The sequence below is a fragment of the Centroberyx gerrardi genome, chromosome 9 (genome assembly GCF_048128805.1).
Source record: "Centroberyx gerrardi isolate f3 chromosome 9, fCenGer3.hap1.cur.20231027, whole genome shotgun sequence".
In the NCBI taxonomy this organism is placed as follows: domain Eukaryota; kingdom Metazoa; phylum Chordata; class Actinopteri; order Beryciformes; family Berycidae; genus Centroberyx; species Centroberyx gerrardi.
In genome coordinates, this window is record NC_136005.1 from 21,587,126 (window position 1) to 21,605,764 (window position 18,639).

General features: G+C 43.4%; 1 protein-coding gene across 4 annotated transcripts in view; it reads left to right on the top strand.

Annotated features, from left to right (window-relative positions):
* pik3r3b (phosphoinositide-3-kinase, regulatory subunit 3b (gamma)) overlaps positions 1 to 18,639 on the top strand; it is a 170,461-nt gene that overhangs the window by 75,375 nt on the left and 76,447 nt on the right. For all 4 annotated transcript variants that reach the window (XM_071915095.2, XM_071915098.2, XM_071915096.2 and 1 more), the window contains 3 exons: positions 634 to 765; positions 8,554 to 8,746; positions 10,196 to 10,281. In XM_071915095.2, coding sequence (XP_071771196.1) covers positions 634 to 765; positions 8,554 to 8,746; positions 10,196 to 10,281 — 411 coding nt within the window. The remainder of the gene's footprint in view (positions 1 to 633; positions 766 to 8,553; positions 8,747 to 10,195; positions 10,282 to 18,639) is intronic.

Consider the following 18,639-nt stretch of genomic DNA (forward strand, 5'->3'; position numbering starts at 1 on the left):
CTAAAACAGCCTTAGAATAACATATTAGAATATCTTACATACCATTTCCAACACTTCTCTACCTCTCTCTCTCTCTCTCTCTCTCTCTCTCTCTCTTTCTCTCTCTCTCTCTCTCTCTCTCTCTCTCTCTCTCTCTCTTCCCTCTATCTCCCTCTCTCTCAATTCAATTCAATTCAATGAATGCTTTTTTGGCATGACGCACATGTGCACATGTTGCCAAAGCACAGATTCAAACATAAATGCGATGGATAGAAATAAAGTAAAATAAAATGAAATAAACTGCATATTAAATAAATAGATTCTTCACATATAATATTTCTGGACAGTAACAACAATAACAGTGATGATTACAAAACAAAAAATATATAATCATAAAGTATTTGTGATACATGTGCTTACGAAGCAAAGTTAAATTCAATCCAATGAGGCTTTATTTGCATGACCATATACAGTACAATATTGCCAAAGCACATTGCTAAGGTCTGATAACAGAATAAGGAAGTAATAAGAATGATTAGGCCTATAAAGAAAAAAAACAATCTCAAACAATGGGAACTAACAGCTATAACACATGGAACATCAAAGGTGATGGGAAAAAAATAAATAAATCTCACATCTCTCTCTTCCCCTCAGATCCCGTCTCGGTGGATTTGGACCAGTATGAGGTGGGGGCTCTGGCTGATGCCCTGAGAGGCTTCCTGCAGGACCTGCCCACGCCCATCATCCCAGCCATGGTCTACAGCGAGCTGGTCTACACTGCACAAGGTACAGTGCACTTCAACACACACACACACACACACAGGTGCACTGAGATGGGACGATATATCGAAACGCAATATATCGCAATGCGAAAATGTGACAATACATATCGTGAGACAGAAAAATGAAATTTATTCTGCTGTAGGAGAAACTTGACCAATCGCAGCCAAAGTCAACCAGCATTTTGCCTAATAACTGATGCGAGTTTCCCCCCTCCAGCTGCAACCACAGTTGTGCTTTCTCAGTCTCGGTTTCCCTCCGCTCCCCCCGCTCTGTAGGGTTGAACTCTGTCTCTAACTGTATCTCAGCTCGGGTCAGGCAGAGTACCTCTGCGCCTCTGTCACTTGGCATAAGCACCAGCGCCTGTCACATCCCACAGATTCTGCCATATTTGGATGTAAAGATGACATGGCTGTACCTTCATGTCAGCATCAAATTTCCACTAATCTCCTGACAGTTTCTAATTCAGTAAAAGCAAAATTTAACTCTGTGCTGTGGCTCCACACACTCTCTCTCTCTTTCTCTCTCTCTCTCTCTCTCCCTCTCTCTCTCTCTCCTCTCTCTCTCTCTCTCTCTCTCTCTCTCTCTCTCTCTCTCTCGATTTCTACATAGTTGACCTGCCTGTTCGCCCTTTCACCCGCCACCCACCTCAGCCCAGTGGGCCTCCATCTCTCTGGCTTTCAGGGACTCGGAGTCTGATCTATTTTTCATGAACCCTCCCTTGACATTCAGAGCTTCGTGCTTTCCGTGGGTGGTGTGCGTGCCGGTGTGTCTGTGTGTGTGTGTATACTGTATAAGAGACAGACACAGTCAGACACAGACGGACAGACAGACGAGTGTGTGAGCGCGCACACGAGGGAAATGTCAGGCCTTGCAGTAAGTTCACACCGATTCCCCTGCGACCTCCTCCCAAAATATTGCTCTGCTCAGCCCCTCGCCATCAGCTCCAGCTGCAAAACCCGTCAATTATGTAAGTGCTTTTCTCTCTCTCTCTCTCGATTCCGGCCCCGTAAAGTGGCAGCCTCTTTTTTTTTTTTTTTTACTTATTCATGGAAACATTTTAAGTCAGGACAAACCACTTTGAAAGGATGCATCAAGTCTTTTGCGCGGGTCACCTCGGGTTAAGCCCATTGAAATTGAACTTCTTATTTGGGATGGGGTCACATGAAGAACACCGAGTCATTTGTTTGGTGAAATCAAAGGATATTATGAAAAAGGGTTTGGAGGGCTGAAACATTTAATTTGTACAGTAAGGATAAGTCACGCAATAATATCAAGAGATCCCTGCGGAATAGACTGTTTGCTTGAGGGGCGAGTGGAGGGAGGGCGGCTCTTTTCAGCCCCCTCCCTGCTGTCTTTTGTAGTTGCCTCTTAGGTTTGTACATCACAGAGCTTCTCAGTTCTAAACGCTGCTATGGGTTTTTCTTTAACCGAGGCTAGTATTGGAAACGGTCCTCAGTGAATATGTTCACATAAGGCTGCACATGTTCAACCGCTATGTAGGCAGCCGCCTGGGGCGCCAGCTCAGCAGGAGGGCGCAGTTTTATTTATTTATTTATTTATTTTACTTTTCTCCTTAAACTTTTTTTTCTCAAACAAGCTTCCATCACCTGCAGCCAGTCACCCCTACAGCTAGCACACACACACTTTTTAATAATTAATAACTTTGTTGTCCTTTCAGCTGTTTGCAAGCTAAAAGTTTGACAGTCTGCAGTAAAATTCTACATTCATATTACTTGTTGAATGCAGCATTTCTTTGTTTATTCCTTTGTATTTGCATATTCTTTATATTGAACTACACAGTGTACATCCTAGACAGTGAGATTGAGGCCTTTGTACTGAGGCTGCTAATGATGTATCTACCCAGCTGAAGTCAGAAAGTTGCATTGTGTTCAATGTTTCGTTACATCAGAAAATTGCAATCACTCTGAGGTTTCAGTTGGGTCCAGTTAGGTTACTGCAGTTTGTTTCAGCCAGTTCATTTGGAATCAGAAAAGTAAGCTTCATATAAAGATAGTAACAGCTGGTATCTACTCAGTCTCAACCCTGACTTTTTGTGATGTTGTAACAGCTAAATCCCCCTTCCCATCCCGTATACCTGTCCTCTGGCTATCCTGCTCTCTGGGAACCCAACCATTTTCTCATCCGTTTGATCTGTATCCCCTAATCCAGCCAGTGGCCAGTCGTAGGAAATCCCCGTACACTCTCAGAACAAACATACAGCATTCAGAGTTGGGAGAGCTGCTAAACTAAAGGTGTAATCTGTCTGATTCCTGTCAGATACTTTTCAATTGCTAAACTCCAGTAATCTACAGAATACAAAGTTAAATGGATGCTTTTAATTAAATTAAATCTGAATTGACCATATGATCCGTTAATTATAAACTAACTAACTTCTAAACATACCTTTAAAGTTAACATGAAAAAATGTGTCTGTGCCTGTCATCTCAAAGTCAGAATGCATTTTACCTTCGAATTAGTCCAATCAAATTATTTTTTAAAGCTATCTGCATTTTTATTATTTTTTTTTTTTTTAGTCAGAATAATTACATTTTTGGTCATCACATTGCTGTAATCCTCCTGTAATCCTCCATGTCATCTGTTCCTCCCACATCCTGACCACAATGAATCTTTTGTTATTAGGGCTGCACCATTTTTCTCTTTTTATTAATTTCAGCTTTTTGAAAGATGAGGATTGTGGATGATGTCACTAACGCAAAAGTTGCCTTAAACCATTTTAAAGAAATGAAGCCTGCATAACAGAGATACAGAAGAAATGACATTTAGGGAGGCTGTGATTTGAGGTCATTGGAGACTAGAGCCTTCAGACTTCTTGTTAGGTCCTGATTCAGCCTCTCGCTCTTTGGGTTTTAGGCGTCGGCAGGAAAAGTAAGAGCTGTGTTCTCTGTCTCAAAGAAGTTTGTGTTTTCTAGTCTCAAAAGTCACAGTACAATGCTTCTATTCTTCTCACTCATCTTTCTCTTTCTCCCCACCTCACTTCGCCTCCTCCTCTTCCTCATTTTCCCTCCTCTCTGTCTCTTCCTCATCCTCCTCCTTTTTCCTTTCCCCTTTCCTTCCCCTTCTTCCATATTCTTTGTCTTCTCTCTCTCTTTTCTCATTCATTTATTTTGCGAGTTATCTATCCTAATGGCCTAGCTGAGGTCAGCGTCTGTAAGGACAAAGGCCAACTGGCTGAGTCTGACTGACCACTGTCCATCTGGACCTGAAGACAGAGGGATGGAAGGAGGGGGGAGGAGGGATGGGAGCAGGCAGGGTGGGAGGACAGGAAGATGCATGGGGCAGTAGAGGACTGTGTTGTCTGCTGCAGGGATGAGGAGCAGAGAAAAGACAATATGGTTAATCTCATGGCCCATAAGGATCCGATCAAGTTAGTCATAATTGTTGGTAACAATACATTATCAATTCATGTTGTTGCATAATATTGTCCCTGTATGTGGATTTTCGCCCATGCATCCTCAGGTAAAATGGCCTGCATTATATTTATTATGGGCTCGACACATGGGAGGCGACATCGCAAGTGAAGCGACATGCAATGTGCGATCTCGTGAAATTTTGCATTGGTGCACGTTCCCATGCACACGCCGGCTGTCGACACGCAGACACCGCAGAGAACAAAAGTGTTCAACTGTTGATATTGTTACGTGTTAGTGGCCAACATCATTGGAGATTTTTCAGTGTAATATTTGCATTCTGTGTTGGTATTTGCAACATGGTGGAGCAACTTATTGTTGCAGTTATTTGGCATCAAAACATGTCTACAGCGACATCAGCAAAAAGGCAGTGGCTTGGGAAATTGTTGGTGCCAGAGTGGGCGTTAAGTCAACAAATGAAAACACAAGTAGTTACATTTGCTGTTTGATGTTTGGATTTGACTAAAAATAGAAGGATTGTTGTTTGCTTTCATGGCAACCATCGCTTGCTAGATGCCATGATTTGGTGTGGAGCTGTGAGACTGTGATGGTCCTCCACATGGGCGGCGAGCTGTGTCGCTGATCGCTGCCCGTCTGTTGAGCCCATTACGCTACAATCAATTTCTCAAAAATTGACACATCACTTTAACAATAGCTGGGATTCCATCCAAGTATTTATATGTATTGCATTAGAAAGTATGATATAGATATAAATATAAATTAAATAGATATATAAAATGTCCTCAGTTTCACAAATATGTTTTTAGGCTTCCTTGAGGCAGAAAAGTTTGCAGTAAATGGCAGTGGAAACATTTTTGTTGAATGAGTAGTGGTTTCATTTTTTTGTTGTGTTTTCTGAGGTAGCTACTACAGTCGACATTGGAAAAACACTTAATTCACATTTTATTTTCTGCACCATTTCAAAAGTTCAGTTAAGTTTTTATTGACAGTGGGATGTAAACACAGCCAATAGAAGAAATTACATTCCCTGTTTTTTGAAGATAAAATATTGACAATAAGAATTGCCCAGTCCTTTTATTGCTCATGTGAGCTCTGAAAAGTAGGTCTGTGGTAAGGCTCTAGTTAACCTCCACCCCCCCCCACCCCACACACACACACATACCCCCCCACCCCAGTGTCCAGTTGTCCGGTCCTCCAGTGTCCCGAGGGACCAGATGGACGGGCCAAGTTCTCTCTCCAGCCTTGACCTCTATTGACCAGCAGGGTCAGCCACAATCCATAAGAACAGAGGAAGGAGGACTGTGTGTGTGTGTGTGTGTGTGTGTGTGTGTGTGTGTTGGGGGTGCTGCTATTGGCTCCAGACAACGACAGAGATAGATATTGAGAGGTGATAGAGGGTGTGTATGTGACTGTGTGTGTGTGTGTGTGTGTGTGTGTGGTCATCGTGTATGATTGGTAGTAGCCAGACCAAGAGGGGTGACTTCCATGACCTCTATCAGGCTGCAGCAGATTGTCAGCCATCCATCACCACCCACCTACCCACCACCCACCCCACCCCCCCACCCCCCCACCCCCCACATACACACACACACGCACACACACACATGCACACAGACACACACTCATACAAGAAACAAGCAAATGCACACACATGTAGACATACACATAAAGTATGCACAGACACATGACTATAGTCAGGTCACTCTTCCAACACATAATTAATCACTAACAGGTACACTCATTCATTTACATTCATAAACACTGCACACACACACATACACACACACACAAATACACGTTGATGGTGATTGCTCCATCCAGCCACTTCTTCCTCCTTCTGAATCCTCTTGACCTCTCCTCTCCGTCTCTCTGACCTTTCACCTCTGGACACCAGCCCCCAACACACACACACACACACACACACACACACACACACACAGACAGATACACAGATACTGTATGTACATGCATGCACAGACAAAAGCTCATGAATATACACACACACATACACACTTAATTGCCCCAGCCTGCTCTTATAGAACATAAAACACTTCTCTTTCTTACTATTTCTATTCTATTCTACCTATCTATCATCACTATTTCTGTCTCTCTATGCCTCTCTCTCTCTCTCTCTCTCTCTCTCTCTCTCTCTCTCTCTCCCTCTCCAGTCAGTCAGCTGCCCAGTGAAACAGGCAGCCAGTTGGTCTGTCAGCCAGTCCATCTCATCTCATCTCTTGGCTCTCTGTGTTATTGGGATCGATTAGAACGCTTTAGTTCCAGCACAGAGGGCCAAATACACCGATACCTCATATAGTAAATCAATAAGGATCCCCATTCTAACAGCTTGATACATACGGCACATCAACATACAGAGCATTGCACAGCACATGGTTAAAAATATAGTATATATAGTATTTCTCCACAAACTCTGTTCCTGAGTTGTCAAGAATGAGCAAACATGTCTCTTAATGTGTTAATGTGTGTCTATCAATTATGTCTTACTCTAATGAAAGCAAAAAAAAAGACCAGTTACACATGTCCATGATGTATTCTCCTTAGCTCATATTCGTAAAGCTTTAAAGAGCTGGAGAATGTTTTAAAATAGGACTAAATAGCAGTATACTCTGAATGTAACATACTTGCCAAACATGAAAAACCTATGGCAGAATACACAGGAGACACAGAAATATGTGAATGAAACACTATTATATTGATAAATGAGTCGTAATAAGGCTATGGTTGGAAAACTATGGGTATAATTTAACTGGGCTGCTCAGTCTGAATCAATCTAGCAGTCAGTCTTTATATTGCACATGTTGTACACAGGATGCAATGTGAGTTGATTATATACAATACAAATACTAAAGCTGAAAGAATGAAGTACTGCAACTTCATTCTAAATATTGTTTTAGAAAGCACTGGGCAGACAGACAAAGATATAGACTTTCTATATGGATTTTTTTGCAGAATGAACATGGTCGTACAAGAATGGGTATTCAATTGTTGATGTGTACCGTCCCACTGAGTTTCTCCCCGCGTAAACCGAGGCCGCAGCAGGCAGAGGCACAGATGTTGTCTTGTTTGCGGCTTGTTTGCAGCGGTGAAGGGCCTGCGGTGAAAGCGCTCATCAATACGTCTGCTCCTCTCCAAACACTGGCATTGTCTGAACGCTACTAATACAAAAAAAGGAGTCGGGTATTATCCCCTGCACTGCCTCCCGCTGTGTCATTTTTACAAGCTATCCGTAGACCGAGCCCCTGTGATTTTCTCCATAGCATCTGTCAAGCTAGCCGGCTAGCAGCTGGCTGCTGGCCTTGGTCTGAATTCAAATCGCTGATGTCCTGCCAAGGCCGTATATCTCCACAAAGTCAACTAGCAGCTGGCTGCATGCATGGATGGATATTGATGGCGGTGCTCACCGGGCAGCACAGTGGGGATGCTGGGATTGTGCTCAATATTAAATGTTTCTGCTTGAAATGGTGAAATGTATTCTAATGCGGTGGGTGTTTATGCATGCAGCTGTAGGTTCAGCTCACTCACAAGCCCAGAGACACACAGATGCATGCACATGTGTCTGCTTCTGTCTGCTGACTGATTATCTTGTCTGATTATTACTCACTTGAGCTTTACATTAATCGTATAAAATAATTTATGTGAATGTTACATAATGTAGTTTCTTAAAAGTGGAAAATCAAATACTCATTATCATTCTCAGTCAGGCTCGTCCGGTGTTCTTTGAAACCAAGCCAAAACCCCACTGCTGCTCACACATTTTCTATCATCACATTATCATATAACTGCATGAACAAATCTGAACATTTAGCTTTATTTGCCATTCTAAATGAATGGCTGCCACCAAACTCCATTGAGAGGGTGTGACACTCTCAAAAAGCTTCCTTATTTTGGTGTAATACACATCATTTTGCAGCTTTTCCATAAAATGTTAAATCCCAAACAAGCCTCCCTGAATCCAAGTGATGATTTGTCATGCAGTGTCACATATATTTAAATGAGACACAATAGTAACAGTGTTCTACTGTGATTTAATCTTTAGAATGGAATTTTTTCATTTCCTTGTGGATGAAAAGCAGAGCTCATACCATGTTGGGGTGTACGACGGAATATTTTTCAGCGCAGCCGGGGAGAGAGGGGCAATATTCTGAGAAAAAACTTTCTGAGATTAAAGTCAGAAATTTGCAAGAAAAAAAGGGATCACATTAAACACCTAATCAAACTTGTTTTTCCACATGTGATCATCATTGCTTATAGTATATTGGCAGCAGTTGTGATTTAATTAACAAAAGAGGTCGCAAACACACATTGATGAAACATTGACCCGCCTGGCTAAATAAAGGATCAATTCAGCAAAATAAAATATTCTGGTACTGTTTTCCTGTTGCAGAGACCCAGAGTGTGGAGGAGTGCGGGGAGAGGCTGAAGAGGATCCTGGAGTCTCCCAGCGTTCCCCAGGCCAACCACCAGCTGCTGGTTCATCTCACCAGACACCTGGCCAGGGTGGGACAGCACAGCCAGGCCGCTCCCAGGCTGCTGGGACAGGCCTTCTCAGAGGCCGTCTTCAAGCACTCACTCTTCAGGTAATGGGGTTTGACCATTCATTCATTCATTCATTCATTCATTCATTCATTTCATTTCACACCTGGAAGTCCTGTGTGCAAGTCAGGGATTAAAAAAATGCAAGCCAAAATTGTTGTTGTTGAGTGCTGTCAGCTGAAAACCTTGTATCACTAAACTTTTCTGAAATGAAAACAAAAAAAAAGGTTCTGAAAGTCTTCCATAGCCCCTGAAGGAGCATATAAACCTTCAGCTCAAATGAAAACATGAAAATTACAGCAGCTGAAATACCTTCAGCTGTTGTAATTTTCATGTTTTCATTTGAGGGTTTTTTTTCCCCCGCAGCAGTGAAATATGCTCTTTAGCTCTGTGATGAAACAGATGCAGACAAGCACTTTCACTGTTTCCATTAACTTTCCATTCCTTGTGTTAAACCGCTGCTGTTGATTAGCGCTGATTATTCCAATCCATTTTCTCACCACAGTCACTCCTCTTGCAGAGGGCCCAAAGAATTTGAACGGCTGTTCCCATTTAATTCAAAATGTATGAATTGTGAACAGACACTTAATATGCCTGTTAAAGAACTTCTGATGTCATGGAAATAAACATGGCAGTGTTAAAGTGACGACTTTAAATGTTGTCCACAAATGAACCACATAACAAAATCATCAAAAATACATGGGAGCGATCCTAGGTGTAACAATCGAGATGACCTCGATCCAGCAGAGAGACCCTGCTAATTCTGCGTGGAGGCTTCTGGGTAGATCTGCCTCTGCTGAAGGGAAAACCAAGCCTGATATTTGGCTCGGCTGTAATATCAACATCCTGCAATTTAAGAGCTGGATGCTCCAGCGGCGAGAGAAGGCATTAACGAGGCTGCTGGTATTGTTTTGCTTCCCCGTGCCCTGCGCAGGCTCATCTGTATCTGTTTTTCCAAAAATTACGAAGGAATGTCTCCTTTGTGTGCGGTGGAAACGTAGTGAATCTGGGAAGCCGGCCGGTGAGTCAGAAGCGGTGATTGTTTGCGTAGCCTGGTCAAGCAGATCGGCTCTGACGTGCGCGGCGGCAGCAGGAGCGCAGCGGCACATCACAGCCTGCCGTGCCGCGGGAACTTCCCCACACATGCTTTCAGTTGGATGTGAGGAAATGCTGATTAATGCGAGCTGGTTTTGGGATATAGTTGCTCTGCCGTGCTGAAAAATCAACTGGCACGGTCATGAGCTCAGCAAAATCTCTCTCTCTCTCCCTCTCTCTCTCTGTCTCTCTCTCTCTCTCTCTCTCTCCTAATCAAGACATATTGTACTTGACTTTCAATCAGTTAGTGATATGCCGATGTCAATACAGATTTAAATAGATCCCTGCCGCCCTTTAGCATTTGACCACAATGTGTGTGCATGTGTGTGTGTGTGTGTGCGTGTGTGTGTGTGTGTGTGTGTGTGCGTGCGTGTGTGTGTGTTTGTGTGTGTGTGCAGTGCGGACGTGAACCCGGAGCACCATGTCAGGATCCTGGAGGCGCTGATAGCAACAGGAGGTCTAATGGAGATGCAGGCTGCACCAGGTAGGATAATAATAATAATAATAATAATAATGATAATAAACACACACACACACCTCACACACATGCACGTCACCCCCCCAACCACCCACTCCAATACACACACACACACACAAACACACACTCACACACATACATGCACACACCCACACAAATTCTCTCTCTCCCTCCTCTTTTGCTTACACACACAAACATATGCATACACTCTTCTCTCTCTGATCTCTCTCTCTCACTCTCTCACACACTCACATGCACATACACACACACACACACACACACACACACACACACACACACACACACACACACACACACACACACACGCACATAGATATAGATTACACATAGACCTATCAACCAATGACAAAGCTGCTCCCAAAGAGTAATATTGGTCATTGCAGTGGTGTTTCCTTGGTGACACTGAACATTCACACAAACACATACGCTCACACACACACACAAACACACACACATACACTTTATCATTGAGTTTTTCAGCTCAGTGATGAAGTGCCTGAAGCTGGTTTCTCAAGTGTATTCAGTATACATTTCTCACAGTGGGAACATGACTTTCCCTCCGTCCCCGCTGCACCGCAAACTGCAGCGGAAAAGACATGTTTGGTTTATGAAATATGTGGAAAACACAAACTTTTGCCCAAGCTGCTGTAATAAATTGGGCATGGAGCATGAAATAACAGCTTACTTCGACCTCTGTTAGTTCAGTTTACAGTCTGGACGTGCAGTATGTATGGTAACAAGAAACAGCGGTTTCATGTTTTTCTTTTTGCATTCCTGCCTTACTGGACTGTTATAGCAGAGAGCGAGGATATGAGTGTGAGTGTGAGCGTGGCATGTCTGGCCTACAGTGTATGGCGTGTCTATAGATCAAGACCCAAACACAGTGACATTGAACCAGCTTGTATTTTCAGCAAGCACTTTCATGATTTAGTGAGCGGAAAAATGCACAGAGAAGCTTTGACCTGTGTGTGTGTGTGTATACTGTGTCTTTGTTGTGACAAAATGTGGAAATATAGAAATAAAAACGGTCTGGAGAGAGCAATCGGGCATTTAACACTGTGCATGTGTGTGTGTGTGTGTGTGTGTGTGTGTGTGAGAGAGAGAGAGAGAGAGAGAGAGAGAGAGAGAGAGAAAGGTCAGACAGCAGGTGTGTGGCTGATTGAAAGGGCTGTGTGTCTGTTGAGGTCATTGTCTGTGGGTCAGTGGCTGTGTGTGTGTGGTTGCACAGGGTTAATGTCAGTGGGTCAGTGTCTGTGCGTGTGTGGGTAAATGTCAGTAGGTCAGTCTGTGCATGTATGAGGTTGTATTGGTCTGTTGAGGACCGTGGTGTTAAGGTTCGGGTCAACATATTGCTCTTTCTCGTGATTATAGTGTCTGTTTTGGGGGTGTGTGTCATGTACGTGGTGCTGGTGTGTGTGTTCGGAGGGGTTAGGGTAAAGGTCTTGGGGCCAGTTGGCAGATGAGAGGCAGTTTTATGGTTGAAACAAGGACGAGACAAGGGAGTGTGCTAGACAAAACCAGCCTCCTTTCCCACTGAATAGATTCCCACTGGCTAGATTCTCCCTGAAATCACCCCTTGGATACAATTTTGTCGGTGGCGAGTGTCTGGCTGCGGTATTAACCTACTTACGCAAACACAAGAACACCATTACTCACTGCAAAGGAGGCCTGGCAGACAGACAACACACACACACACACACACACACACACACGTCACAACACCGCAAATCAGACCCAATCATAGTTTAAAATACGGTGTCATTTGCGGAGTTTCCCCCCATTCATTCTTTGTGGGCGACACACAAAAGGATGGTGCGCTGTCTTCAGGACAAGGGGGAGTCGGGATCAATAATTCACGGGGAGCGCGCATGTCGGGAAATTGGATAGATACATTGAGGATTCAGTCCATCGCCGGTGGAATTTATTCGCTGATTTTTTCCTGATTCAAATTATCTTGATCTTTGGGAATTGCAAAATGTAGCCTAGCGCAAGACACTCAAATGGGGGAAGCGCACGCAGGGACCAGAATTATGCTCAAGTTGATTTAAAATGTACTTTGAGCCAGGAGAGGAGGCAGGCTGGTGGGCTGGTTTTGTTCCTTCCTCACTGGAGTCTCTTGTGCTGCTGCTTCCTATTGGGAATGCACCGCAGCCTGGTATTTGTTCATAGGGGCTTATACTATTATTTAAAATGTGAAAAGAAAAAAAAAATGCCCCTTCCTTGCACATTTAAAAGCTACATTTCAAATCCAGGCATCACACCTACACCACACACAGCCACACTCTGGTTATTGGCAATTTAAAAGCAAAAAAATGCATCAAACAAATGCACGTCCCTCCCAGCATTGACAAATATAGCGGTAATTGGCTATATATGTGATGTCGATTGGATGTACACTTTTTCCCAAATACCCTGGATGTATATATAGAGTAGGGGAGGCAGATATATATGATATGATAGATATGCTCTTTCTCTCTCATCTTTCTCTGTCACTGTATACATGTGTCGCTGTGTGCTGTCTTATAAAGCAGTAATGTCATATGATAATCTTTACAAAACACTGCAGGTTTAACTGTGAGTGGTAGATTGTGTGCGACCTAGTCCTTGGACCTGTGGGATTCTTTCTCCACGACCTTGTTGCTGTTATTTGTGCTCAACTATTTGTACAAGTGGGTTGAAATGTGGAGTGGAATAGATGTGTTGGTTAGATATACTGTAGATAGATAGAGAGAGAGAAAGATAGACAGTGACTGTCACTGTCACATGTATGCGGTCAAGTATGTGTGTGTATACCTGTATGAGGGTACTTGCATGTTTTGTGAGTGTGTGTGTGTGTGTGTGTGTGTGTGCGTGTGTGTGTGTGTGTGTGTGTATTGGCAGACAAGCTTACATCACTAACAAATGGACCAGAGGGAGCTGTTTTGTGCTGTCTTTGAAGTGTGTCTTTTGTAACATCTCTTACACAACTCTCTCCCCTCTCTCTCTCTCTCTCTCTCTCTCTCTCTCTCTCTCTCTCCCTCTCTCTCTCTCTCTCGCGCGCCGTGGGGTGCCTGAACAAAGCCAACTGCCTCAGGACCTGCTAGGTGTTTTGTAATCAGGGGAATGATGTGGGAAATTGTATTATTATAACACCGTATTATGCTCTTTTATATCTCTGTTTCTCTGAGCATCTCTGTCTGCCTCTTCCTCTGCCTCTATGCCTGTGTATCTTTCTGACTGCCTGTTTTAATCTATCTATCTATCTGTCTATCTATCTATATCTCTATCTATCTATTTATATCGCTATCTAAATATTTCTCTTTGGAGAACTGCAATGTTTTCACTGTCTGTTTGTGTCTGATAGAGCCATGAAATAAAAACCTGAAACCTCGGTGGGGTCTTGGGACACAAACTGAATCCATACCTCGCACACTCTTCACTGGTTGTGGTCAATGATCATTATGGGTTATATGGGATGTTGCAGTCCAGTGTCTAACTGTTCACAGATGGAAAGGCACACTTTATTTTAATTGGTAATTCTTAGATTTTTGGGCCATCTTTGTTGCTAAGCGCCCATTCCTGTGGTGTTTCTGCTGTGCACTTCCCAGAGATCACCTGTCAATCAAACAGTGTGTCCAGTGCTGTGACGTCTTTTTCCTTGGATTTTCTGTGGATGACGTTTCTGTAGGTGGTGCTCATGTTAGCTACCCAGTTTCTCTTCTGTTTATTCCAAACAAACCGCTGTTTGTTTGGACCAGAGGATTTTTTCCCAGGAAAGAAATCCCAGACAGCTTTAAAAAGCTGTAAAGTAAAAGATTCCAACTGTGTTATGTCTAGTGGCGATAGACAGTAGCAAAATGAGCATTTATTTATATGAAAATGTAGCGAATTATTATAAACAGTAAGTCCTCAGCTTATTCCACCTTACTGTTGTTTTTCAATGGCATGGCGGGTGACAGCATGCCCGGCTGTGGTTCCTTTGTTTGCTGAATGCAGAGAGAGAGAGAGAGAGAGAGAGAGAGAGAGAGAGAGAGAGAGAGAAAGCGAGAGAGGCAGGCAAAAAGGGAGAGGTCAGGTTCATGTGTGAGCATTTTTCTCACCCATTACCTCCCCTACCACCCCTCCAGACAGCATTAGTAGAGGTCAAAGGTTACCACAGTGCCTGTTGGCGGTATGTTAACCCCTAAACAGAGGTTTGCGAGCGTTTGCGTGTGTGTGTGTGTGTGTGTGTGTGTGTGTACGCCCGTTGACCCCTCAAGAGAGCTGCCCTCCAAGCCTGTTCGCCAAATGGAGTCTGAATATATGACCAGCTCCATTCCACCTGAGTGCTCTGGCTCAGTATCTCTGTGACCGTATGACTCTGTGTGTGTGTGTGTGTGTGTGTGTCTATGTGTGTGTGTGTGTGTGTGCTTGGGTATGTGTGTGTGTGTATCACTTGCATGTTAAGCTTCAATGCAGCCCAATGCGGCCAGCCAATCTGTCAGCCATGACCAGCACGCTAGAACCAATGCAGAAAAAAAAAAAAGGAAAGAATGCAAACTCCCAAACACACCCATTCACATTCTGGCCCCTTTTCTCTGCTTTTGTTATGACCTGTTTTCCTTCCAAGGCACGCAAACCATGCCCGCAGCTTGGCAAGAATATGGCACACACAAACTCACTTACACACACTGACGCTTCGCCTTGCTCTTTCTCTTGCTCTTTCTCTCTCTCTACTCTCTCAGGTCTTTTATTTGGCTGGTAATGCAAGCCACCGCAACCAAGGAAAGTCTGATGGTAAAACATAGTGTTCAGGGACTGATTCAGACACCTGGCCAGAGTCCAGTGTTATGACTTACCATCTCTCTCTCTCTCTCTCTCTCTCTCTCTCTCTCTCTCTCCACCCATCATTACAGCCCTCTATTGAGAGGAGGATTCTTCTGTCCATGTCTCTTAAAAACAGAGCCATGACATATAAACTCCCAGCTTCATTTGCAGTAAACAAACCAAACATCCCATAACAGCATGGACAATGTGTTTTGTCCACTCTGGAATGCAGCAACTTGAAAACTCCGTGCCGCTTCTGTAAACCGATTGACAAAACAAATGTGGACAGATTGCATTTTGAATATACACAATACAATAAAATCTGCTGCAAATTAAATTGCACTTGTACTGAGTCCATAGAAGATTTGTCATGGATGTCTTGTTCATTAGAAAACTATTGCTCTACATTTCAGAGTCTTGTATGGGTGAAGCCCTCTGAACTCATTACTTTCTATGGATCTTGTGCCAGTGGGCAGCTAGAGCCATAGATAGAGCCAATGCAGTTTGTGATAGCAGCTATATCAGCTCCATAATGGCTATAGTAACTACTCATTATATGGTAGCTAGTTATGTATCTTACCATGGTAATGTTATGGTAGGTGTTTTTATATTTGCCACCAACGCTTCATAATTCTAGAGAAGGCGTGGCAAAATGACATCCATATTATAACCTGGTTCAACTTGCTTTATCAAGGGCTTTGGATGGGTGTGTGTGTGTGTGTGTGTGTGTGTGTTACAGGAATGCAGCCGTACATACATATTCAGTTGAAAGTTTTCCATGTGTTTCTTCATAAAACAGAGAGTGTGTGAAGAGTGTGAAAGTGAGAGAGTGTTTGTCCGCTGGCTGACCGTTTAGCATACGGTTGACCAGACCACTATGGCCAACGGGGTGACACTGCATGCTGCTCAGAGTCAACACACACACACACACACACACACATGCGCGGTGCCCTGAGCATAGCTGAGAGCACCAAGAAGGGTGTGAGGGCGTGTTTGTGTGTGTGAGATTAGAGTGAGTGTACATGAGAGAGAGAAATATTATATGTGTGCATCATTTTGCTCTGCGTGTGTGTGTGTGTGTGTGTGTGTGTGTGTGTGTGTCAAGGGTTCACAGTGAAGTCATGCCCTGAGTCTATCCCATCGAGAGGAAAGCGGAAAGTGCCAGCTTATCATCCAGTATAATCCTGCTGTATGGGGTCAGCAGCAGGGCACAAACATACACACATACACACACACACACACACACACACACAGAACCTGTGTGTGTCTGTGTGTGTGTGCACTTCTATGTGTGTAGGGGATCATGGTTGTGTAATATCATTAAGGTCAAACAAATTTGCAGCTTTTACACGTGTGTTGGTCTGTATTTGGCTTGTGTGTGTTTGTGTGTGTGTGTGTGTGTGTGTGTCCATGTGTGTGTGTCTGTGAACTTTCATCTAATTGTAGTGGTAGGGCTGCAAGCTTCTTCTCAACCAACTACACACGCACACACACATACATACACCCACTCAAATCCATTGTGGCTTGGTCGGCTTCTGGAATTTCCCAATGATGTGTGCATGCGTGTGTGTGTGTGTGTGTGTGTGTGTGTGAGTGAATGTGGGTGTGTCCCTTCTGACCTAGAAGAGCAGCCACAGTGGTCAGCTGTCCAGCTCCCTCAGCTGCACACAATTACATGGCTCAGTGTACCAGCTAATAGCACACAAACACACACACACACACACACATGCACTGCTGTCCATCCATTCTCCCTCTTTCTTTCCTTCCTTTTGATCCCCCCGTCCCCCCATCTTCAAGCTAAGGACACATTTGTCAACACTGAGCCCTAAAAGAGTCATCGTTTCTTGGGTAGAGAGCGACTGTGACAGCAGGTAGATGGAGGCGGGTGGGGAGACACACTTTATAACACAATGAATAGACTGTCATTTTCCACTCTGAATTAGAAACCCACATTATGAGTTAGATGGTATGTACCTCTGCAAAAATCTGTGACATTTTTTCATATATGTATAGGTCCAATTGATATAACACAATGGGATTCAGCTTTCCAGAGAAAAATCCTCTAGTGCACAGCGATGCGTTTTACGTTTCCGGAAGTAGCAACAGCAGTTTGTTTGGAATAAATATAAGAAGAGCTGGGTAGTTAACATGAGCATCAATAGCTACCATGGCTGAACAGACAAAGAAAAGAGCGCCACCTACAGAAACTCAAACTTCATCAACAGAAAATCCAAAGAAAAAGACGTCAAAGTACTGGACACATTTGATTGTTTGATTGACAAGTGATGGCTTCATCTATTCTTCTCTCAATCTTTGAGATGTTTTTCCATATCTCTGAACCAGCGCCAGTGGTATTCAAGTCTTTTCACATTGGACCCAATTTTGTTTTACCTTGATCTTGGGACCCAAAACTGATTTTGGCTAATTAGGTTTTGACTGATTAGGCTAATCAGCCTGTTGAGCATACGCTAGGTTGTGGGAAGGTTTTGGTAAAGTTACATAGCTGATAACCTTTGATATCAGCTTTCCCAATTATCTTGTTTGGATCTCTCTCTCTCTCTCTCTCTCTCTCTCTCTCTCTCTCTCTCTCTCTCTCTCTCTCTCTCTCTCTCTCAATTCAATTCAATTCAATTCAATAAGCTTTATTGGCATGACAGTTGTGTAACAATATTGCCAAAGCAAATGTGCACTGATAGTGCTCATCCATAAAAATGAAAGAAAGGTAAAACATACATTTGTCTCACAAAACAGACATTACAGAAATCCATCATAACATGAAATAACAGATGAACAACAATAGAACAGAAGAACAACAATAGGAGTAATGTATATGGACAGAGTCTTAAGAGAACTGTCTGTCCGTCTATCCGTCTGTCTGTCTGTCTGTCTGTCTGTCTGTCTGAACAACAGTAGTCTCTCTCTCTCTCTCTCTCGCTCTCTCTCTCTCTCTCTCTCTCTCTCTCTCTCTCTGAGGGTTAGGGGTCATGGTAGGGAGTGGGATGAAGGGTAATGGCTTCTGAAATGGGTTTGTTAGCTGGATACAGAGAGACATGTGGCCTGGGTGGTCCTGACAGCAGGCCAAGAGGTGAGGGTCACAGCAAAGAGTGGTCTCTCTCTCTCTCTCTCCCTCTCTCTCTCGCTCTCTCACACACACACACACACACACGCACACGCTTGCTCTTTTCATGAAGTACACAGGTAAAATCCATTATCTTTTATTGATTTACCTTATTAAATCTGTACCACACAAAGGAGGAGATGTATAAAAAGAAGCAGATGAGATAGAGAAGGATTATTAAGTTTTGAGACAATTGAACTGTGGATTGTGATGTGCAAACAAAAGGGGCTGCAACTCAATATCAGCCATATTTTGTATATTGTGTATTTGTATATATTCAGTGTATACTTGTAGTGTTTTTGTGTTTTTGTGTTTTGTGCCTGTCATACAGTAGTGTAACTTGTGTCAGCACCAAGTAACCAGGTCAAATTCCTTGTTGACTGTTACAATGACTTCGTCATTGACTTCGTCATTGTACTAAGTCATTGCACTAAAGTGAA